Here is a 25,328-nt window from a genome sequence, read left to right as displayed (position 1 = left end):
GGAGACGTACAGACAGTCGTTTTCCCTCGCTCCATTTTTGAGCAGAGCAAGAAAGTGGTACAGGTCGCCTAGTGGTATGCACAATACAGTTGCCTGCCGAGTTGTATGTAGATGCAGATGTAGGGAGCCTGTGCTGTGGAGTGGCAGCAGGTGGGTGTGGGGAGGGGTAGGTTGGGGGGGGGGGGCTGATTGTCAGGTTGTGGCCTGGTGGCCTGTGGCTGGCGCCCGGTGCCGGGGTTCCGCTACTCGCGCCGTTACCTCCCGTCCCATCAGCGGCAGCTATCGGGGACACGGCCGAGGTGCCCCTGTCTCCGAAGGATGTCAGCGGCCGCACCGCTCCCTGTGTGAACGCGTCCCACTAAACTAGCGTCTGTGTCGTCTACAACCACTACAGTTGTTCAAATCCCTCAGCTCAGCCGTATCCAGTACAAACAAGTGAACTACACTACTGGCCATTAAAATTGCTACACCACGAAGAAATGCAAATGATAAACGGGTATTCATTGGACAAATATATCATACTAGAACTCACGTGTGATTACATTTTCACGCAATTTGGGTGCATAGATCCTGAGAAATAAGTACCCAGAACAACCACGCCTGGCCGTAATAACGGCCTTGATACGCCTGGGTATTGAGTCAAACAGACCTTGGATGGCGTGTACAGGTACAGCTGCCCATGCAGCTTCAACACGATACCGCAGTTCATCAAAAGTAGTAACTGGCGTATTGTGACGTCCCAGTTGCTCGGCCACTATTCACCAGACGTTTCCAATTGGTGAGAGATGTGGAGAATGTGCTGGCCAGGGCAGCAGTCGAACATTTTCTGTATCCAGAAAGGCCCGTACAGGACCTGCAACATGCGGTCGTGCATTATCCTGCTGAAATGTAGGGTTTCGCAGGGATCGAATGAGGGGTAGAGTCACGGGTCGTAACACATCTGTAATGTAACGTCCACTGTTCAAAGTGTCGTCAATGCGAACAAGAGGTGACCGAGACATGTAATCAATGGCACCCCACACCATCACGCCGGGTGATACGCCAGTATGGCGATGACGAATGCAGGCTTCCAATGTGCGTTCACCGCGATGTCGCCAAACACGGATGCGACCATCATGATGCTGTAAACAGAACCTCGATTCATCCGAAATATGACGTTTAGCCATTCGTGCACCCAGCTTCGTTGTTGAGTACACCATCGCAGGCGTTCCTGTCTGTGATGCAGCGTCACGGATAACCGCAGCCACGGTCTCCGAGCTGATAGTCCATGCTGCTGCAAACGTCGTCGAACTGTTCGTGCAGATGGTTGTTGTCTTGAAAACGTCCCCATCCGCTGACTCGGGGATCAAGACGTGACTGCACGATCCGTTACAGCCATGCGGATAAGATGCCTGTCATCTCGACTGCTAGTGATACGAGGCCGTTGGGATCCAGCACGGCGTTCCATATTACTCTCCTGAACATACAGATTCCATATTCTGCTACCAGTCATTGGATCTCGTCCAACGCGAACAGCAACGTCGCGATACGATAAACCGCAATCGCGATAGGCTACAATCCGACCTTTATCAAAGCCGGAAACGTGAATGTACGCATTTCTCCCCCTTACACGAGGCATCACAACAACGTTTCACCAGGCAACGCCTGTCAACTGCTGTATGAGAAATCGGTTGGAAACTTTCCTCGTGTCAGCACGTTGTAGGTGTCGCCACCGGCGCCAACCTTGTGTTAATACTCTGAAAAGCTAATCTTTTGCATATCACAGCATCTTCTTCCTGTCGGTTAAATTTCGCGTCTGTAGCACGTCATCTTCGTGGTGTAGCAATTTTAATGGCCAGTAGTGTATTTGCATGCATTCCGTAGTCTGTGTCGGACCTGACAAGAGATGGAGTACAATGCTATACTTTCAAGGGCTCCTCCAATACTCTGCTGTTGTCCCGTCTGCCCATTTGCCAGCTTTCAGCTCTCTCTTCTTCATCATTCATGGTCTTCACATTACACTTGGCTGTACACGCTTCATACTTCCTAGCAGTGAACCATTCCAGGATTGCTTTTTGCTCAGCTCCCCGCACTTGGCCATACCATTCAAGAGCTCTATTGTCAGTACATTGCACGACTGGTCGTTCCGTATCTCCCTAATTTCCTCATTTCTTCTCCGCTCTGTTCTAGATATCCCTGGCTGCCATCCATACTCCATCCATCTCTACTGCCTTCTCAGCCCCTCCCCCAGGGTCCATCCTTCTACACCGTACATTAGTATACTTTCCACTACCGCTTGCAGAATCCACTCATTTGTTTATTTTGATATTGGTGGGTTCCACAGAACTCCATTTGGCATTTTAATTTCCCATCTTGCCTGCTGGATCCTGCGTTCCCCATCTGCTTCACAGTTACCCGAGGAATGGATAATACAGCCTAAGTGTTTGAACTGCTTTACAGCTCTAATAGTTCCTCGTGGCAGTACCACATCCTTATATTCTCCCAGTACTAGATATCCCGTTTTGCTCACATTTATTCTAAGCCTACCTCCCTCAAATGATTCTATTAACTTCTTTATCATAAATTCGACATCCTCTGTACTTTGTGCTCTCAGTCAGGGGCGATTCTAGAAGTCGGTCAAGGGTGGGGCTAATTGGGGGGGAGGGGTGGGGGGAGGAAGCGGTTTACGAGAATGGAATAAGGCTTAACAAAAGGAGAGTTGGGGTCCTCTACCGACAAATTGGTAAAATTTGGTGTTGCTTAAAGTAGTTTTTGGTAACTGTTTTGGAGTTCAGGGTACAAAATTAGGTAGTAAGCTATTTGCCGCTCTTATTCTTTTGTTAAAATGTGTTTAAAATACATTGTAAGCTGTATTGCTACATAACTGTTAAAAAATGATTGAGTCTATTGGAGTAATATATTCGCTGATTTCTGAAGTCATTTTGTCTAGTGTAATATGATACTCCATGGGGCCACCGCCCTTGCTCTCAGTACCTGATCGTCGGTAAATAACAATGAGTAGATAGTACCATGCTGGGAAAGAAATCCCTTACCTCTGCGTGACTGATTCTACGTTCCAGTATATACTGCATATACTGTATACTTCAAACAGGTTCCATGTTTGGAATGTCTCACTCAACTTTCTCCCTACTTTAATTGCTGCGCACGGTAGGTGATACATTCTTAGACTTAGGGATATCTTTTGTGTTTCTCCATCTATATACTCCATTGCTTCCCACAGTCCGTTGATGAGTACAGAATCATACGCTTTTTCTAGATGTTACGTGTACGTCCTGACTTTTATTATAAACATTTTCTTTTATCTGTTTAAGACTAAAAAAATGATCCATACAAGATCGTCCTACTTCAGAACCTGTCTATTGCTCTCACATCCTTCCCTCATTCATTCTCCAATCTCTTTTCAGCACAGAAATAAAAACTCTACTGATAGAAGCCATAACACTAATTTCCCTATAATTATTTGGGTACTTCTTGTTTCCTTTTCTTGTAGACGATACACACTACTCTCCCTCTCCCCAACGCCTAAACCCAATAAAAATTCTTAGTTATGTATGTCTTCTACCACCCATCGGGGTCATTTACCTATAAAACTCTACATATGTGTTACGTCCTCCTTTCAAGTGTAACGTTTATAAAAGCTACGCGAGCACTCGACCTTGGGGAAACCTTACACTGCAACAGGAAGTAATGATTTATGTAGACATTAGGAACTCTATTCCAGGCCTCCTGTTGATTTTGCAAATTCACGAACCGAACGTCAGGTTACACTTCTGAAATGTCATCATCAATCTTCACTCACTACAAGAAACTTCCCGCTCTGAACGCAGAGCTCCGTTAAGATGTGCGTCGCCAGCTTGTGCTTACCAAGTTGATGTACTCGTTACATCGTTTGATACTGCGGCCAGCGTGGCTTCTGGTATCGCACTACTAAAACAAAAATTAGCTCCTCGTCGAGGCTTTGAAGGCCCAAGGGATGCGTACGGGCCGCCATGTTGTCCCCCAATGTGCGGCGTCACGCTCATGCACCTTGGAGGGTCATGTCGCCAGCGCATCGCTCTCCCGGCCGCTCTGCAGACTTTCTGGGGTTTGTGGGCGCTACGTCTTACTCGAGTAGCTCCTCATTTGGCATCACGAGACTCAGTGGCCTCCCTCGCGGTACCGGGCAACGAACCCGGGTCCCCCGAACGGCAACTCTCTATGCTGATCACTAACAAGGGGAGGCCACAACGTTTGGGTCATGGATTTTGTTCAGACTTTGTACATCTTTCATACTCGATTAGGACAAAAAATGTGCAAATAGTAAGGCGTACCGCTTAGGCGATTTGGAGAAAATCGCCAGAGATGTGTTACCCGTCAGTGAGGAACGGGTGCGTTGCGAACTTGAGCAAGAGCTGGCGACGCTCTTGGGGTTAGCGTCCTAGCTCCGTAAGCTCTAGATCTCCATATGCAGTCACCCTCATTTTTTTAAATTTTTTTTTCGGCGCTAGTCATATCATTTCGTACATATTATACTTCAAAGGTAACAGGATGAAAAACCAGGCGTATTTGCGTGAACTTTTATTGGATTTCCGACGCTATGTGGCTGTTTACGACAAATATTATGCGACTTTTATTTTTATTGGTAAGTTAAAAACTTTGTCAAGCGCCTTCAGACTTGTTCATATTTGATTGACAACGAACAAGAAATTACTTCTCGTGAAGATGCTGTTAAAATGCATTCACTCGTACATCACCAACTTTTGGCACCGATATTTACAAAAATGTTGCTTTACGCACGGTTTGCATCTAAAATGGGGGAAGAAGAAGAATTTTTCCAAAACGTCACCGAGCTTTGTTTTTCCGTAGAAACTCTGAAGATTCCTAGTGCACGCGGGAAAATTGCGTCCATTCGATGTAGTACATGCCGATTTCGTTTTCCGTGTCTGTGTGAAAAATGTCATCCTCCAACTTCTAATGTCGAGAGCACATCCGACGTTAATCTTGCATTACCCTCGTATTCTGACATACTGTAACTCATTCTATTACTGAATAACGTTATTTATCGATGTTTAGCTTGGCCATTCCAAGCCTGTCCCTTATCCTTGAGACCTGTGTCTGCAGATCGAAGCGCCCATGTGCTAAGCAGTCCTCCGTACCTTGTCCAGTTACAGGCATGAGGGATGTAGGGAACCACGACAGGCACACATGTTCAGGAAAACTTTATGCGTTTGGATGTTTACTTGTCGACAGTTATAAATATGATATTTGTTGTGAAAATATACAATTAGCAAACAACCAAATAACATTGCAAATTCAATAAAAGTTCATGCAGATATACGCCTCTTTCATCAAATTACCTTCCCAATGTAATGTGTATTAAATAATATGACTAGTATTGAAAGAAATGTAAATTTAAAACAAAAGAAAACATGCCATGTAGTTGGGTGGCAACGCCCGTGTGCGCGCTGTAGATGTAAACAGTCGAGTGTGAGCGAGAATAACTGAGTGTAGGCTGTTTATTGTCGTTTGTTTACTCAGTTCGCATCAAATACTACTTTTTGTTAGTGGACTGACTGTGGAACTAAATCACGGAATGCGATTCTAACTCTAACAACAAAATAGAAGCCTAGTAGTAACGCACCTGTAAAAAGTAAAGCGCAGTGTCCAGTCAAAATGCGGCTGGACAGGAAATCAAAAGACTCATTCAACGATGAGGTATTTCTTGAGGAGGAGGTTTTAGTAAATTTGTTTATTAAATATAATACCCCCTATACTCTCGAACGCTGCAGTCAAACGACTTTCCTCTGTGGGCAAAGACTTTTTGTCTGTTAAACGGCCGGCCGTCGTGGCCGTGCGGTTGTAGGTGCTTCAGTCTGGAACCGCGTGACCGCTACGGTCGCAGGTTCGAATCCTGCCTCGGACATGGATGTGTGTGTTGTCCTTAGGTTAATTAGGTTTAAGTAGTTCTAAGTTCTAGGGGACTGATGACCACAAATGTTAAGTCCCATAGCGCTCAGAGCCATTTGAACCATTTGAATCTCCTAAACGAGCCTCATTTTCGGATGAAAACCTTATGTCGATGTTCATGAAGGGTCAGAGAAAACTTCATGCCGATGTTTATGAAGGGAAATGCGCACCTTGTGTTATATAATATCTGATTCTCCTACAGTTTGGTTCTCCCGTGATTGTAAATGCTTTAACAGTTAACGAAGTTAACTTTTTTAGTAATAGATTAACGATTAGTGAGTCCGCAGCTCGTGGTCTTGCGGTAGCGTTCTCGCTTCCCGCGTACGGGGTCCCGGGTTCGATTCCCGGCGGGGTCAGGGATTTTCCCTGCCTCGAGATGACTGGGTGTTACTGTGTCGTCTTCATCATCATCATTCATCCCCGTTACGGTCGGAGGCAGGCGATGGCAAACCACCTCCGCTACGACCTTGCCTAGTTGGCGGTGCGGGTCTCCCGCATCGTTTCCTACGCTCCTCGGAATATGGGACCTCATCATCATCATCAGCGATTAGTGAAGTTAATGTTTTGATTAGCGATCAGCGAAATGCTGAGAAGCAAAAGGAAGGGTATTCAAATAAAAACGTAAAAAAAAATTCTGTGTCGACTTCAGTTCATTGTCGGAGCAGAAGAAGAAGATACTGTTAAGCTATTGGAGCGAAATTACAATGGTGAGAGGAGGAAGCGCCTGAGCTTTTTTCTTGCACACAGCGTTGTGTTGGAGTCTGCCTTTCCGAAGTGGCGCTGAGTTGTGGGGGAGCGGAAGGCGGCGCTGCGACTTCGCCTCTCGAGATAACGGTTCCTTAGACCTCGCTCCCCGCTGGCGGCTAAACGGTGTCTGGTTAGAGGGCCGGCGCAAAAAAGGGGATCGCGATATCGGGGGCAGGCGGATGTCGGGCCGGCCGCATTCCTCGCCTGGGGGCAGCTGGGGGCTGCCAGCGCAGGTAGCGGAGGCGGCGGGGGCGGGAGCGGGGGCGGAGTCCTCACTTCACCGACCGGCAGCGCGAGTTGCGAGGACACCCCATAGACGTCCGCCTGTTGCACAAGCTCTGAGCTAAACCGTAACGCCTCGTCTCAAATAGACTGGCCTCACTGATAAAATACAGCACGGATTACAAAAACATCGCTCATGAAACCCTAACGAGCGTTTTTCCCAGACGATGTGACATCCTAAAATCCGAGGATGAAAGCTGTCAAGTGGATGCAGTATACCTCAAGCTACAAAAAAGGATTCCATTGAGAACTACTCCAACCCTTATTAACGAAAATACGATAATACGAACTGGTTTTTTTTTTATTACAAACTATTTGGTTAAAGCCTCGACAGCGAAAACAATGGCCTTGCTTCTAAATAACTTTTCTATGACCAGTCACGATTTTCTTTTATTCGTATTTTACATCGACTTTTAAACGTAGTTAATAGCCTAATTTAGAACAACTTGTACTTACAATTTTCGTATGGTCCATTTGTGCAGTGTGTCACATGTTAAACATCATACACAAATTTCTGTGCAGAGTATACATCGAGGATAATTTACATAAACAAACAGTTACCACGATATTTTTAGACGTAGATGACAAAGACAATGTTGTAGATCTTTCACAGAGTATACTTCCCTGCAGAGGGTATTTATCTTAATAATCTGGCTGTGCCCAAGCGGTTCTAGGCGTTTCAGTCCGGAACCGCGCTGCTGCTCCGGTCGCAGGTTCGAATCCTGCCTCGGGCATGGATGTGTGTGATGTCCTTAGTTAGGTTTAAGTAGATCTAAGTCTATGGGACTGATGACCTCAGATATTAAGTCCCATAATGCTTAGAGCCATTTGAACCATTTAATATTCTGGATCATAATGTGGTTATATCTGTTTCACATTTCAAAATATAAAAAATATGACCCATACTCAGACTCTGGAATATAGAAATAACACGTCAGGAATGCTCCATCTTCTGCCTAGGACCAACAGGCCGAAATGTGAATCACAGGTGCACAGAGCACATTAAAGCCTACACACACAACATCAGCAACAGCCACATACATACACAATACAGGAAACATACTTGCAAAAGTAGAGCAAGATGTCAGAGTATTCCACCGACTAAGTAAAGGGCATAAAATAGATGTGTTAGACGAGCTGGAGATATATTCACACTACAGAAATTATGAACATAAAATGTTAATCGAAAAACTTAAAAGTGAATCAGTGAATTTCTTCAAATGGTTGGACAATATGCTTAAATAAAAATGTTAACACATAAAAATAAGCACAATTCTAAATAGATATAAGCATATTATGATCCAGATTATACCCTCTGCAGGAAAGTGTATCATACTCTGCGGAAGTCCAGTAGTATTACCTCTGTAGACTATATCTAAAAACATCTTTGTAACTATTCATTTATATATGTTTGTTATTTTCGATATATACTGTGCACAGAAAATTGTGTGTGATATTTACTCTGCGGAAATGGACTATAGGAAAACTGCAACGTCGTATAAAAATCGATAAATAACTAAAAATTGCTCGTTTTGTATGTATTGCAGTCAAGTCAACAAAAGAAAGCAAAACCTCACACATCGAAAACACCACGTAAAAATGGCATAGTACAAAGAGAAAATGAACTTGAAAATAGGAATCATTTCCCGAAAAGTATCGTGTAAAATATGAATGAAAGAAAATCGTGAGCAGTAGCAGAAAATTATTTATAAACAAACGCACTGATCATACCGACTATCAGACGAAATCTGAGAGTGGAAACTATAGCATCAGGCAGGTCTAACAGGGGAAATGGAAAGTGGTGACTACAGAGAAGGGCAGTACGAACGGTGACAGGTTTGTCCGGCCCGCGGGAGAGAGCAAGGAAAATGCTGGAGAAACTTGCGACAGATTGCGAGTCGTCCGCGGAGTTGCAGGAACGAGTATTAAGTGGGGAACCTAGGAACAGATTAGAGTTTCCTAAGTATCGCTATGATAAGGACAGGTGAGAGAAGGTGACGCTAATTAATGCTCGCATAGGGAGACCTGAGCAATCGCTACACCCCTGCCCACCCGGGGAAAGAATGGGAAGATACCCCATCTAAACTCCACATACTACGGAAGCCTCTATATAGTTCACGGTGTAAGGGCGTAAATCTTAACGACTTTATAGCATTTCATTCTCACCCTATTCGTGTACTGGGCGCGGGAAAAATGACTGCCTGTGCGGATCCTGACCCCTCTCATATTATTCTCAAGAGATACAGGGTGGTGGCAGCAGAACAGCAGCACAATCTCGTTCGAATAGAGGTTTTCTAAACGTAGCCAGCGGGATTTCGCGACAACTACGTCGTCGTTGTTGAATGGATTGTGCCATCGTCCGTAATCAGAAATACGGGAAATACATTTCTAACATTCTTTGGAGGTCTTTCTTCCACCCGATGTGCAGTTGGGTTGTCCCTACAATAAGCAGTTGATCTGATGCACTTTCACTTTATATATCCCCAGCGGAATTATTTCGAGAAGACGTGCATGGATTTCTCCACGGCTACGGGCCGCTTTGACAGACTTCCGAGGGGAAAAAAATCTTTTTTCTCTGCTACATACCTTTGTTACCGTCTCCCTCCTTTCCTTTCCTCCTTTCTTAGTTAGGTAGAACTATTTGGATACGCGTAGTTAGGGGCCAAGGCCTGAAGTGGTAAGAATATTTTTGTCTTTAAGTTCAAAGAGGCGATGGCGAATGGACCCTTTATAATCAGGAAAGTGAGGGAAAAGAGTTAAAGAAAAAAAAAGAAAAAAAAAAAACAAAGTTAGCGGCGCTGACTGCCAGGCGGGAGGTTCGCGTTCGATTCCCGGCCTGACCGGAGATTTTATCCGCTCGGGGACTGGGTGTCGTCTCGTTCTCATCATCATCGACGTACAAGTCACCGAAGTGGCGTCGAATAAAAAGACTTGCACCAGGCGCCCGAACACCTACAGATGGGATCTCAGGGCTAATAATGCCATACGATCCTTTCATTTCATTTCCTGAACTATGCGTCGTACGATGATAAAACTTAGCAGGTACGTTCAGTGATATACGTAGATACCACCTGAAAAATATGTTGTGAATAAAATTAGTGCCTGCCGCTGTGGCCGAGCTGTTCTAGGCGCTTCAGTTCAGAACCGCGCTGCTGCTACGGTCGCAGGTTCGAATCCTGCCTCGGGCATGAATGTGTGTGATGTCCTTAGGTTAGTTAGATTTAAGTAGTTCTAAGTCTAGGTGACTCATGACCTCAGATGTTAAGTCCCATAGTGCTTAGAGCCATAAAATTAGTAGTAAAGAAATAATAAATTAAAATGTGATGCCAGATGCTGTAGTTTAATTGTGTGCCATTTTAAGCAGAAACTAGTTTTTGACGCATCATAAACGTCTATAACGTCGCATCTCCTGAATGGTTTGTCGTGTTATGATATAACTTTGCAGGGGCATTCAGGGCTATATGTGGACAGAGTCTGCAAACTGTGTTGCGAATACACTCGGCAGTAGAGAAGTAATAATTTAAAGCTTCACCTATGAAGCTGAAGTTTCCGTCAATAAACTGCGAAAATGTAGTGACCGATGAACTTCTTTCCTTTCATCATTTTATGACTTTGTGTCAGTGTATGTGTGTGTGAGGGGGGAGGGGGGGGGGGGGAGTGGGAGGGGAGGGGAGGGGAGGGGGATGTCATGGAAAGAAAGCTTTTTCGTAAAGTTTTGAAATTATGCGTAAAGTTTGTTTGAAATCGCTAAGTGGTCTCATTCTCAAATACTGGATGAATTTGCACGCCGTCACTTACGCTGGCTGAATACAAACACACAGTGTCTGACTGTATTGCTTGACTTATTGTATTAAACTTTTAACGTAAACTTATACCTCCTATTAAGAAAATTATGAGATCTTTTCAAATACAGTCAGTAATTATGCCAAATATCGGAAATCAAATTTTTGGTCGACGATGTGGCACAGTATCGAGCGGCTAACAGTATTCTAGGAGCACGTCACCCACATCTCCCCCTGCATCCGTTGTTTGGGAGATGTCGTTTGTGATTAAAGCGGTCCGTGTCTCACACGACTGGTTTTTGCCTGAGTCCGTGCTGATTCTGTAAGGGAAGCTCCACTTCCCCAGGAAAACAATAATACTGCTGCGACATGTGTGCTACAGTGGAAAGCACCCTCTGCCATACACTTCACAGTGGTTTGTAGAGTACGGATGTCGATGTAGAGAGTAAAATTCTGACGACCGACAAAAGCACGAAACCTGCGCAGTTGTCACTGCGTTAAACGCACACACGGCGCACTACCGTCAACGTAGCATCTATAGAACTTTGCAGAAAGACTTCAGCGTTTCGTCCGTCACTGCTGTGATTTGTACTGAAACACGTGCTGGAATCTGTTGCCGTAGCGTTCCGTGAGGGCGCATTTCGCGAAACATGAATCACCCTTAAGGCAATTAAGACATTCCGCAACTCCATCGTTGCCCTTTGCTGACGCTCGGCTTCATCTTGACGCGACAGTCTTTTAGGTGTAACTCCTGAACGTAGCTCTCCGGAACTCAACGCTGCCGCAGTGGGCACAAGCAGCGGCAAAACGTGACACCTTGGTCCAACTTTGTTCCGCCAACACTCGACACGAATGCACGCAAATTATCGCGTCTGATCTGTCAGCAGAAACTATATTTGCCACGTATAAATGGAGGTACAAGATAAATCAAATCTTCCTTCGTTGCATGCTTTCCAAACTTACATGTGAATTCTTACTTATTTAACGCGATCAGATTAGGGACTTCAAACTTTCTCGTACATCGGACGAGTGTTACTTACGAAATTACAATAATTATGATAAATAATAAATTGTATTATGGCAATTTCAAATGATCTGAGAAAAGAGTTTAATTATTTAATGTCGAGGTGAATAACAGTTCTACACCTAACAACTAACGGCTAATGGCGTTAATACTAGCGCTTCACTACTACTGCTACTACGACTAATGATGGTGATGATGATGATAATAGTGATATTAGCAGATATAAAATGTATTTATCGGTGCACAAAAGTGATATATTCTGATATAGTGAATTCCGAGGAAGAGAAATTTAGGTAGATTGCTTCAGCTAAGTAAGGATTTTGGAAATAACGAATGACTGGTTGGATATAACGCCATTTAGTTGTAATGCGGTAGGAAGTGCGTACAGGACAAAGGTGGACAAAACTGTCTTTTTAGTAGAAATGTCATTAACTGTCACTTGGAGCTCGATATGATGCCAGCTCTCTGATATAGTGGCTGAAACCCTGGTAGAAGTTGGTTCCTTTTACTGAAAAGGACTACCAGAAAGCGGCTGAGTGATGCAGAGGGACGGAAAGGCTTTTGCTCTGACACGAGAGAAGTTGAGGTGGAGGAGAGGTATGAAGCACTGTATACGTTGATCACTACACCTGGTTCCCACAGCTGTCAGTTCGTTTCCCATGCAGGCGTTGAAGTCTCCGGACGCGCTTTGTTTACACGGGGCAGGCTTGTGTTTCCGATACGTCAACGCGGGTGCTGCGTTTTGTGGTAAACGCTCCCACCTCATGTTGGGTAAACGGTTGACAACGCCGCCCCTCCGTGCCTTAAATAAAGCCACACACGCTGCCGGTACGCTCGGAAGGAACAGCAGCGGGCGGTTTCTCGTAACTACGAAGAAACACGAAACTTTCGCAACTGGACACACAATTGTAACACGGCAGAGTGCGAAACAGCAGTGAAAATTTGTACGCTGCGAAAAATGTAATACATTCTGGAAATAAAAGGCCTGCTGCAACAGAATAAAGGCTGTCGTGGTGATTCGTCAACATTTACCACCACGAATAATCCGCAAATGACTTCCTATGTTTACTGATTCAAAGTACACACAGAGGTTCACGATTTTAGTTTGTTGTAGGCTTTTTGTGCAGACAGACGATGATATATCACTACATTTTGCAGGAATGATCGTTATCATCGTGTCTGTTTCGTTAAGCGTGTACATGAAGTGTAAGTCTGTTATGTAGGATAGCAGAAGATTATTCCATTGGATCGGTGTTCCATAGACGATTCATCGAATGTCTACAAGAATGTCACTGACTAGCGCAGCATCTTCCAGCAGTGTCAGAAGACACTCCGTCACGGACAAAGAAGAGGACTTCGTCGTGGACATAACGCAATAATCTTGTCTAGAAAAAAATGTGAATGAACGAAAAGGAGCTGCAAATTGGCCGACCTGCTCTATAATCTGACACCACTAGGCATACTTAATAACTTAAGCCTGAAAAGTCGCTTACTGGGTCTGAAATGTTTTATGTGCAACGGGTTTATGACAGGACTGAAAATTCCTTGGTCGGGAGAACGCAGCACATTTTGGATGGAGAGTACTGGAGACACGTGGAAGTAGCTTCAGGCATGGCCTAGGAAAGCACGCTAGAAACGTTACTGTTCACGTTAAATGTTAATGAACTAGCAGAGACTATTAATAGTCTTATAGTAGTTTTGTAACAGCTACCAACCACCAAATGACGTATTTTTAAAACAGTGTATTTTTCCTTACACTTTGTGCATCATCAAACAGCTCCATTGCACTTTGATGAAGAACTATTAATGAGTTGTTGAGTGTTTTCATCCCATGATGCTTTGCAGCGAAATATGACTTTGAATTTAAATTATTCGAAATGAAAATTTAAGATGAACTCAAGGTGAAAAACAAAAGAATAAGTTGATGGCCTATGTACTTACAATAAAGAGGAATGTCCCAGTGAATAAAAATTTGCCAATATTTTTAAAATATGTCATTAATTAAGTGCTGGAAGCAGTTATTAAACTTACATTAGCATAACACGGCGGAACCCTCAGAATGATAGCTACTGACGAAATTACGTCAGACTGTTTGCACTGTTGTAGTTACCTATAACAAAGCAGTAGCTGCTGTGGTCTGCAGTTAGACGACTTGTTTGTTGCAGCTCTCTACGCTAGTCTAACATGTGCAGATCTCTTTATCTTGCGTTACTATTGCAAACTGTATCCACTTGAACCTGATTAATGCCATCAGTCCCTGGTTTCACTCTATAGCTTCTACCCGCAATATTTCCTTCCCTTCTCTTAGACTTCCCTTCTTTCAGTCTAGTTGTATCACAAAGATCTTTACTTCCCACTCTATTCAGTAACGCTTAACTAGCTCCATCTACCCACCTAATTTTCAAGATTCATCAGATTTCAGAATCATCCGTTCTCCTCTGGACTTGTTACGAAGTATTTTCTGAAGCAGCTGCGCAAATATCCAGTCAGATTCCGAAGTGGTACAATGACTGACAACTTGCTTGAATGTTTGGAAACGTAAAGTGCACTTCACACTGGCCAAGACGTAGTATCTTATGATTACAATATCAGTAAGGCACAACTGATATCCATGAGCTGACCGTTATATCTGGCTGCAACAATTTGTGGGGATACGAAATGGAATGATGACACAGTATCACTAAAGTAGGAGACAGACTTCCGCTTATTGGAAAATACAGCCAGTGTGCAAAGAAAAGAGTCATGCGATCCACCCTATCAACTACTGTGTAGTTACAACTTAATAAACTATGTCCATTTTTACAATTTTCGTCTATTTTTGCATTACGGGCGGTCGATAATAATAATTATTATAGCTGTAGTCATTATTATTACTAATTTGGGACGGAGTGCCACTATATCGGGTAGTATGCAGGATGTTGGACAGGATAGATGAGTTGTTCACATCGGCAAGGGCTAAGGATGTTGACTTGGCGATCTTCCTGGTTTCCCGTAGAACTGCGCAGACATGTTGCTTCCGTCCTGCAGACAGCTACCTTCGTAAGTCTGGCTCATTCCTGTTTCGTATACGTTAGCAAAGGTAACTTGAATAATAACTAAAAGTGGCCACTAAGCGAAATAAAGGTTTCGCTTCATGTCCTGATCCCTGTTGTTTATGGCATAAGACGCAAATAGTGTTTGGCGTAAAATTAGAGATGCTATCAACGTTTCTCTTAAATACATTAACAATTACAGAATGTAACGCTCGTTACAATGAGAAGTGTAGCACGTTAACATGATTCAACATTCTCGTCAATTAACATTCATTTGATAAACAAAAAGGCAAAAATCGCTGTAGAGCTGAATGCCGCACTCGCAAGCCCTGTCAACACCAAATCAACAGAAGGGAGCTCCATGAGCTGGGAACTGCACGGAGGGCTGGATTCCCAAAGCCACTCATCAGTGATGCAAATGCCCGTAACAGGAAAACGTGGTGCCGAAGCCGTAAAACCTGCACCTTGGAGCAATGGAAGAATGTTATTTGGTCGGATGAGTGTTAGTTGACACTGTATCCAACTTCTGACAGTTTATGCTCCAAGAATGAACGGGGGTTCAGTGATAGTTTGGGTTCGAATGCTGCCTCAGGCATGGATGAGTGTGATGTCCTTAGGTTAGTTAGGTTTAAGTAGTTCTAAGTTCTAGGGGAGTGATGACCTCTGATGTTAAGTCCCACAGTGCTCAGAGCCATTTGAACCATTTTTGATAGTTTGGGCAGGCATATCGTTGTAGTCCATGGCCTCCGTGGTTGTTCTGCAAGCTCACACAAGTGCCAAGGATTATGTGGTCCATTCGGCTGATCAGGTCGGTACTGTGTTTGTTCCTAGTGGTGATGCTGTGGTTTTGTGTGCACAAAGACAAACTGTCGCATCTCCCTTGGATAGTACAGTCACCGGATATCAATACGAGGGTTGGAACCTTAATAGTGGCAACTATTTATATACAGCTCGTAAAAAATAGATACGTGTTTCTAAGCTTTACTGACCTTCAAAGTAGTCACCAGCATTGTGTAAACCCGTTGCCAGCGATGTGGAAGTCGTAGGATACTCTTAGCAGTGCCAGTTGTGTTGACAGTTCGAGCGGCGCGGTCTATTACCTGACAGATTTGTAGTAGTTCTGAAGCGAATGCCGTGAAGTGTTCATTTTTTTACAGTCTGGAACCGCGCGACCGCTACGGTCGCAGGTTCGAATCCTGCCTCGGGCATGGATGTGTGTCATGTCCTTAGGTTAGTTATGTTTAAGTAGCTCTAAGTTCTAGGGGACTAATGACCACAGCAGTTAAGTCCCATAGTGCTCAGAGCCATTTGAACCATTTGATACCGTGATAGACATCTCTTCTATTGCAACCTCTTTGTTTTCCATATTTTGCAAGGAGGTAGCAGGGACCAAAACAAGGAAAATACGCCCAGTGAATGTGGGCTCTAAAGCGTATACTTTGAGAGCTATGAGCACTTGTTCATCTTCGCTGCTGTGAAACACAGGTCTTCTGCTGAACAAATGCCCATATCTCTTAAAGGTAAGTATACAAAGTCGAGCGATTGTTCATGGGTATTGTAGAGGAACTGTCTATAGACAAGTACCTATACAATGTGTATATTCATTCTAGCTTCTCTGTCTTGTGTACGCACTTGAATGTCTTGTTCCTCGATATTTGCTAAATACTACTGACCTTACGATCTCGGCTTGTGCCGTGATAATAATGGGTAGTGGAAACGTGCACTGTTTGCGGAGGGTCCTCGTTTCGACTGTAATTTACTTTAGACTTTGAAAGTAGAAGAAATACTTTGAATTCATACTTAATATTTTTTCACCAACTCTTCCAGAACCAACTTCTTCTTCTTGCGATTTTTATATTCGGAATTACTAACTTCCCACAGACATGATGCCTTGTGAAAATCTTCAGACAACTACAACACTTTGTCCGTTGGCCATAATTTTATGAGTGATGTTTAAATACAAGAAAAACAAAAATAATAATGAACCGACGAAGTGTTCTATATGGCGCAATGAGAATAGCTGGCGGCCGTGTCTACAAACACGTCCACAACGTTGCGCAACATTGTCTAGGAATTGTCTCACGTTTCCCATTTCAAACGGGGGTCAAAAGTTCGATGATTTTGCTGCAAAAGCGTGTCTGTAGGCAAGAAATGTCTCTCATTTGTCTGTATAAAAAATGAATCGACTGTCTATAGACACTGTGTGCTTTTGCTTTTGCTTGTACCTTTTGTCCCGTGGATACGCAGGGTCAGCATGGTTAATCGGATGTGGCCATGTTAGTGGAAGGGGTGGCCGGATGCCCTTCCTGCCACCACCCTGTACCCCCCAACTGTCTGCGACCAGTGTAACCCATGGAATAGTGCGAAAGTGTTCAGATGTCTGCGAGCCGTGTAACTGAGGCTGGACGTGGGGACCAGCCCGGTATTCACCTAGGGGGATGTGGAAAACCGCCTAAGAACCACATCCACGCTGCCTGGCACACCGGCACTCGTCGTTAATCGGGGCCGGCGCGCCTGCCTGAGTCCAGGAAGCAGCGTGTTAGCGCGCTCGGCTAACCTGGCGGTTCGTCTATAGACACTGTCTAGTTATACAAATCGCTCGGTTTTGTAGACTAGTGTGTGGGAAGGCCTAAGGTATTCACTTTACAGCACATATTTACTAGATTTTTTCCCTTGTTTTGATGTAAGGAGCCTGTTCCGAAATTTTTAATACGTCGTTGTGAAACAGACTGAAATAATTTATACGAGTTAAGGTACCCGTTTTTACCCTGATTTCCCCTAGTCAAGGTGGTTCTTCTCGCGCTTCATACGTAAGTGTAACGGGAAGAATGTAGTACAGTGGGAAGCGCCCTCAGCCGTGTAACTAACAGTGGTTTTCAGAGTGGAGGCAGGGATGTAGAGTCGGGAGCAGAAATCGGAGTGTCGACACATCTACATCTACATACATACTCCGCAATCCACCATACTGTGCGTGGCGGAGGGTACCTCTACCAAAACTAGCATCTTCTCTCCCTGTTCCACTCCCAAACTCCGGCCGGAGTGGCTGTGCGGTTCTAGGCGCTATAGTCTGGAACCGAGCGACTGCTACGTTCCCAGGTTCAAATCCTGCCCTGGGCATGGATGAGTGTGATGTCCTTGGGTTAGTTAGGTTTAATTAGTTCTAAATTCTAGGCGACTGATGACCTCAGAAGCTAAGTCACATAGTGCTCAGAACCATTTGAACCATTTTTGAATCACTCCCAAACAGAACGAGGGAAAAATAACTGCCTATATGCCTCTGTACGAGCTCTAATCTCTCTTATCTCATCTTTGTGGTCTTTCCGCGAAATATAAGTAGGCGGCAGTAAAATTGTACTGCAGTCAGCCTCAGATGCTGGTTCTCTAAATTTCCTCAGTAGCGATTCACGAAAAGAGGGCCTCCTTTCCTCCAGAGACTCCCACCCGAGTTCCTGAAGCATTTCCGTTAACACTCGCGTGGTGATCAAACCTACCAGTAACAAATCTAGCAGCCCGCTTCTGAATTGCTTCTACCGGGTGATCAAAAAGTCAGTATAAATTTGAAAACTGAATAAATCACGGAATAAAGTAGATAGAGAGGTACAAATTGACACACATGCTTGGAAATACATGGGGTTTTATTAGAACCAAAAAATACAAAAGTTAAAAAAATAAAAATGTCCGACAGATGGCACTTCATAGGATCAGATTAGCAATAATTAGCATAACAAAGTAAGACAAAACAAAGATGATGTTCTTTACAAGAAATGCTCAATACGTCCACCATCATTCCTCAACAATAGCTGTAGTCGAGGAATAATGTTGTGATCAGCATTGTAAAGCATGTCCAGAGTTATGGTGAGGCATTGGCGTCGGATGTTGTCTTTCAGCATCCCTAGAGATGTCGGTCGATCACGATACACTTGCGACTAGGTAACCCCAAAGCCAATAATCGCACAGACTGAGGTCTGGGGACCTGGGAGGCCAAGCATGACGAAAGTGGCGGCTGAGCACACGATCATCACCAAACGACGCGCGCAAGAGATCCTTTCACGCGTATATCAATGGAGCGCCATCCTGCATAAACATCGTATGTTTCAGCAGGTGTTTATCACCCAGGTTCGGGATGATGCGATTCTGTAACATATCGGCGAACCTCTCACCCGTCGCGGTAGCAGTTTTGCTGTCCAGCGCCATCCCTCGGACATTTTGTGTACTTTGTTCTTTTTTTTGTTCTAATAAAACCCCATGTCATTCCAAGCACGTGTGTCAATTTTTACCTCTCTATCTACATTATTCCGTGGTTTACAAAGTTTTCAAATTTATACTGACTTTTTGATCACCCGGTATGTCCTCCCTCAATCCGACCTGATAGGGATCCCAAACGCTCGAGCAGCACTCAAGAATAGGTCGTATTAGTGTTTAATAAGCGATCTCCTTTACAGATGAACCACATCTTCCCAAAATTCTACCAATGAACCGAAGACGACTACCCGCCTTCCCTACAACTGCCATTACATGCTTGTTCCACTTCATATCGCTGTGCAATCTTACGCCCAAATATTTAATCGACGCGACTGTGTCAAGCGCTACACTACTAATGGAGAATTCAAACATTATGGGATTCTTTTTCCTATTCATCTGCATTAATTTACATTTATCTTATATTTAGAGTTAGCTGCCATTCTTTACGCTGTGCGGACATTTGCCATGCCGGACATTTGCCACGGCGGACATTCGCCACGATTTTACCTGCTCCGTAGTGTTGCGTCGCTTGTCTCGCCCTCCCCCTCCCCCTCCTCCTCATCACTCGCCACCCGACCCGCAGTAAAGGTACTCACTGAGCCTTTCCACTGGTTTACTTAACATAGGTCCAGAATCTCTATGGATTTTCCGCCACATTTCTAGAGAGAGTTTCGTTGTGGAAACTATTAAATGCATTTCGCATTGAAATACGCACCAAATTTCGAGCCACAGTAAAACTTCGGCCATCTTGGAGATTTTGCGCTCTTCTAAATTATACGTGCCTTTTTCGGGCTCCTGCAGCAGCTTTCTGTCGTGTTTTGTGTACCATGGGGTATCAGTTCCGTCTGATATTAATTTATTTGGTATGAATCTCTCGAGTGCTGTTGATACTATTTCTTTGAACTTAAGCCACATATGGTCTTCACTTGGATAGTTTGCAAGGATTGGAGACTGTCTCTTAGAAAGACGTCAACCGAATTTTTAGTTGCTTTTATAAATATATATATTTCGCGTTTAGTTTTGGTGAATTTCTTTGTTACAGAATTGAGCCTCGCTACGACTATAATCCCTGTATCCGTCGTGATGCTCAAGGTTACGTGTGGCTAAGAGGTCAAGTGTGTTTTCGTAATCATTTACAATTTGAATGGCCTCGTGAACTAATTGTTCAAAATAATTTTATGAAAATCATTTAGAACAATTATGGAAGTTGTTTTGTATCTACAGTAGGGTCTGAAAATGTATTTTTGTCAACATACGGAAGGTAGATTGATGTCACTGCCAACTATAATTGTATGAGTAGCGTACCTATTTGCGATGAGACTCGAGTTTTTTTTGAAATTTTCAGCAACTGTTTCATATGAGACCGGGGGCGGTAAAAGGAGCCGGTTAGTAATTTATTCCGGTTGTCGAATATAACCTCTGTCCGTACTAAGTCACAGGAACTATCTGCTTCAATGCCGCTTGTGAGCTGGAACACACATTACATTATTTTTCCTTAAGCTGTGCTTCTTGTTTCTGTTGTAGTGGAGATCATTACAATTACGGCTTTACCCTCCAAAACCTAGGATGCTATCTCTGTGAACCTGTAAATACCAGAGCTAAACTATGTAGAACAATAACGTACGTTACAAGCATAGAATTCTGTATTACTTCATTTCCTTATTTCTAACATTTTAAAATTGTACGTCGACTTTAGATGACACGTCAATCATACATGTTTTTATCTCAGTTTATGAACGTACTTTCAGTCATGTTTTGAACATTGTCCCGCTACACTTTATTAACTAATGTTTCGCCGCAAGGGATATCGGATTTTAGAGAGTAAATTAATATGGAGTATGTCGTTCTTCTTTTCAAAAATTCACATACCCATTTCTTATTTCCTTATTGTCTTTTGGGCATGTAGTTGTAGTAAATAAAGTAGACACAAATGCAGCGATCAAAAAGAAATGATTAGCGTACATTCGCATTCTGTTTACATCTTTCCTTTCTTGTTGCTCCCATGGCGATGGACTGTTTCTATCGCAATCAGTAAGCGTGAAAGGAAGCTACCGTACAGACAGAGGGATCTATATTTATACGTGGCAGAACTAATTACATACTGACATAATCGTCGGAACTGCTTTCGTTTCCCACAAGATATAAATATTTGGATTTCGGAATAGAAGCTCTGTATTTGGCCAAGATGTCGAAGAAGAAGGTCCCTTACGTACTGGTTGTATCGAGTAAGATGTGGAGACGGCGGTTTGAAAGCGGACAGAAGAAGGAAGGGCGTCCCTTACTTGAAGGATCGCTGCCTGGCGAAGGGGCAAGTGTGGCAAATGTCCGGCGTGGCAAATGTCCGGCATTCTTCTTTACACCAGTCACAAATCCTGCCGCGCGCGCGACCCCGGTTGAAAGCAGCGGCGGCCGACCGTGCGGCGACTGTGTCCCTGGCCGTGGGCCGGCCGGGTAACTCGGCCAGTGGACCACTGGGGCGCCGCGCCGGGTCGCTGACCGCGGCAACAAGTGGGGCGCCGTCTGACCCACTGACGCGGCCACGGGTGCACAAACTGACGGCAATGAAAGACCGGGAGAGGAGCGTCAGTTCCCACCTTTGCCACATCTGTTCGTATCTTCGGTGTCGTCGGGAAGGTGTCGTCGTTGAGTGACTATAGGAGGATACAAGATGACTTGGACAGGATTTTTGATTGGTGTAAAGAATGGCAGCTAACTCTAAATATAGATAAATGTAAATTAATGCAGATGACTAGGAAAAAGAATCCCGTAATGTTTGAATACTCCATTAGTAGCGTAGCGCATAGTCACGTCGATTAAATATTTGGGCGTAACATTGCAGAGCGATATGAAGTGGGACAAGCATATAATGGCAGTTGTGTGGAAAGCGGATGGTCGTCTTCGGTTCATTGATAGAATTTTGGGAAGATGTGGTTTATCTGTAAAGGAGACCGCTTATAAAAACTAATACGACCTGTTCCTGAGTACTGCTCGAGCGTTTGGGATCCCTATCAGGTCGGATTGAGGGAGGACATAGAAGCAATTCAGAGGCGGGCTGCTAGATTTGTTACTGATAGGTTTGATCATCACGCGAGTGTTACGGAAATGCTTCAGGAACTCGGGTGGGAGTTTCTAGAGGAAAGGAGGCGCTCTTTTCGTGAATCGCTACTGAGGAAATTTAGAGAACCAGCATTTGAGGCTGACTGCAGTACAGTTTTACTGCCGCCAACTTACATTTCGCGTAAAGACCACAAAGATAAGAGAGGTTAGGGCTCGTACAGAGGCATATAGGCAGTCATTTGTCCCTCGTTCTGTTTGGGAGTGGGAGAGAAGATGCTAGTTGTGGTAGGAGGTACCCTCCGCCACGCACCGTATGGTGGATTGCGGAGTGTAGATGTAGATCTTCCGCCTTTAGATCGATCCGCGACTGTAAAAGCACGCTATTATCACAAGGCCATTGCTGCAGAGTCGTTTCAAATGGTTCAAGTGGCTCTGAGCACTATGGGACTTAACATCTGAGGTCATCAGTCGCCTAGAACTTAGAACTACTTAAACCTAACTAACCTAAGGACATCACACACATCCATGCTCGAGGCAGGATTCGAACCTGCGACCGTAGCGGTCGCGCGGTTCCAGACTGGAGCGCCTAGAACCGCTCGGCCACTCCGGCCGGCTGGTGCCACTGTGCCCGCAGCATTAACTACAGCTCCTCACATCACTGCAGGCCAGTTGGACCAGCCGGCTGGCCAGTGCTAACCAAGTTAAATGCGGCAATAAAGCAGTTGTCCCGTATTATCGCTCAGTCGAAGGGCGCGTAACAGTCAGCATAAAACGTATCCTCATTTTCGTGCTCGAGTGTACTCGTGACAGCTTGGCTTCCACCTGAAACAAAATCCAATGAGATTCCAGCAGTCGCGGAAGAATACAAGGGGTAATGTTTACATCAGGCTTAATCACAGCACAGTCCTGCAGACTGCAGAATATGTGACAACTATTACGTTCTCATCATTTGCTTGTGAGGAATCACGTTCACCTTCGTACGAAAACCTATGTTGGTCAAGAAGGCACCTCTCACTCACTTACCAGTCGTACAAATTAGGTGCGTCGATAAGAGATACCTATCATATGACACACGTACTATCACTAATGTTGTGTATGACACACCAGAGATGTTTTCCGGTGGAGGATTCGGCTGACTTGTCGCCTTGTCATCAAACGTTTGCAGCTCCCATTGCTTCTTCTTGGACCGTTCACTGCTCCTATTTTGCTTTTTTTTCCACAGTCCAGTCTTCCCGTTTTCTTGCTTGATATGTTTTCAGTTTTTGATGGGCTCTCCACTGGACACTCTTTCCACCAAGCCTGAGGGGGGTACGGTGGGGAGTTTTGTCAACAGTGGTATTGGGAAATTGGTTTAAAATACCCAGTTTGGGTCCCCCATGTAAACGGGGTGTGTGTCGTGTGTCGGCAGGAGATGCAGAACCACGCCTACGGCCGCAGCAGGGCAGAGGCTGGTCGCCGGCTGGTGGCCACGAGCTTCCTGGTGCTGGTGCTAAGCTCGACGGTGCTCGCGCTGCCACACCCGCACCAGCACGCACTGCCAGAGGCACGCAGGTTCGCCGAGAAGTCCAATGTGCTCAAGAAGGTCTCTGTCGACAACAACGAACTCGACGACGTCTCCACCAACTCTGTCCAGGTGAGCGACAGCTGCAGCTTCTGCACGCCCAACCTAGATACAGTTACCTCCTGTCTGCACGCATGATGATTCTTTAATACTGCTTCCATTTAAAAACCAAATCCTGTAGATAGAAAATTACTTTCAAAATTCCTTCCTAGACTCAGACTCCAGCTGTGTGTGACAGAAGTTCAGAAGTTCCCACAAAATCGACAGTTCTTTTTTGTTGTTATCATTCTCAGTTCGAATATTGGTTTCATGCAGCTCTTGATACTACTCTGCCCTGTGCAAGCATCTTCATCTTGGAATAAATACTGCAACCTACGTCCTTCTAAATCTATTTACTGTATTCATTTCTTTCTCTCCCTCTGTGGTTTTTATGCCCCCCTTCCCCTACACTTCCCTCGATTCTTCGACATTTGAGGAAGTGTCCCAATCAGTTGATCCCTTCTTCTAGTCAAATTGTGCCACAAACTTCTTTTCTTCTACTTAGTACCTCCTCATCAGTTACGTGATCATCATCATCATCATCTTGGACAGTTCCCAGCCTCTGGCTGGGTCTGTACGGAACATAGGCCTCTCCATCGTCTTCTGTCTTGCCACCATCTCTCCTACTCCTTTCAGTCATCTGTCTCTCAGTCTTCCTCTAAGTCTCTTTCCTTTCAGTTTCATCTCGTGTATCCTCCTGGGTACCCTCTTCTCCTTCATTCTCTTAAAGTGTCCTTACCATCTCAGCCTTGATTTCTCTATCTCCCTGGAACTGCGCGACCGCTACGGTCACAGGTTCGAATCTTGCCTCGAGCATGGGTGCGTGTGATGACCTTAGGTTAGTTAGGTTAAGTAGTTCTAAGATCTAGGGGACTGATTACCTCAGAAGTCAAGTCCGATCGTGCTCAGAGCCATTTTTCTCCCTATCTCCTCCTGTAATGGTTCCACCTTCATTAGCTCTCTGATCCTCTCATTTCTTAACCTATCTATCTTTGTCACTCCAATACCGTTTCTCAAGAATTTCATCTCACTAGCTTGTACTTTGCTTTCCTCTCTTCCTTTCATAACCCAGGATTCTGATGCATATGTCAGGATTGGGACATAGTATGACCAGTATATAACATTTTTACTGATTTGGGGTACATCCTTGCTCCATATCAGGCTTCTGACACTCTTCAGAAACGCTTCCGCTTTTCTCCCCCACTCGTTTATTTCTTTGTCGTTTTTTCCGTCTTCCCATATCAGGCTTCCTAGGTACTTGAAACTCTCCACTCTCCTCAATTGTTCCCCACCAATTGTTATTCCAGTTGTTCCTCTCTCCTTCTTTCTTGTTGTGATAATCATCTCAATCTTAGTTACACTAAATTTCATCCCATAAAGTGATCTACCCATTACATGAACTACCTATTCGATCTTCACCATTGTTCTGTAGCACATCATTTTGAAAGCTTCTATTCTCTTCTTGTCTAAACTGTTTATCACCCACATTTTGCTTCCATAGGTAGCTACATTCCATACAAATATCTTTAGAAAATACTTCCTAACACTTTTTCTATATTTATTCTTAACAGATTTCTCCTCTTCAGAAATACTTTGCTTGCCACTGCCAGTCTACA

General features: G+C 44.4%; 1 protein-coding gene across 2 annotated transcripts in view; it reads left to right on the top strand.

The window, feature by feature from the left end:
- The window catches only part of LOC124551070, a 74,741-nt gene that overhangs the window by 20,055 nt on the left and 29,358 nt on the right, over nt 1–25,328 (top strand). For both annotated transcript variants that reach the window (XM_047125958.1, XM_047125957.1), the window contains exon 2: nt 23,521–23,745. In XM_047125958.1, the coding sequence (XP_046981914.1) occupies nt 23,524–23,745 (222 nt within the window). In that variant the 5' untranslated portion in view covers nt 23,521–23,523. The remainder of the gene's footprint in view (nt 1–23,520; nt 23,746–25,328) is intronic.

Source organism: Schistocerca americana, chromosome 9 (genome assembly GCF_021461395.2).
Source record: "Schistocerca americana isolate TAMUIC-IGC-003095 chromosome 9, iqSchAmer2.1, whole genome shotgun sequence".
NCBI lineage: Eukaryota > Metazoa > Arthropoda > Insecta > Orthoptera > Acrididae > Schistocerca > Schistocerca americana.
This window is presented reverse-complemented; position numbering and strand designations above follow the sequence as displayed.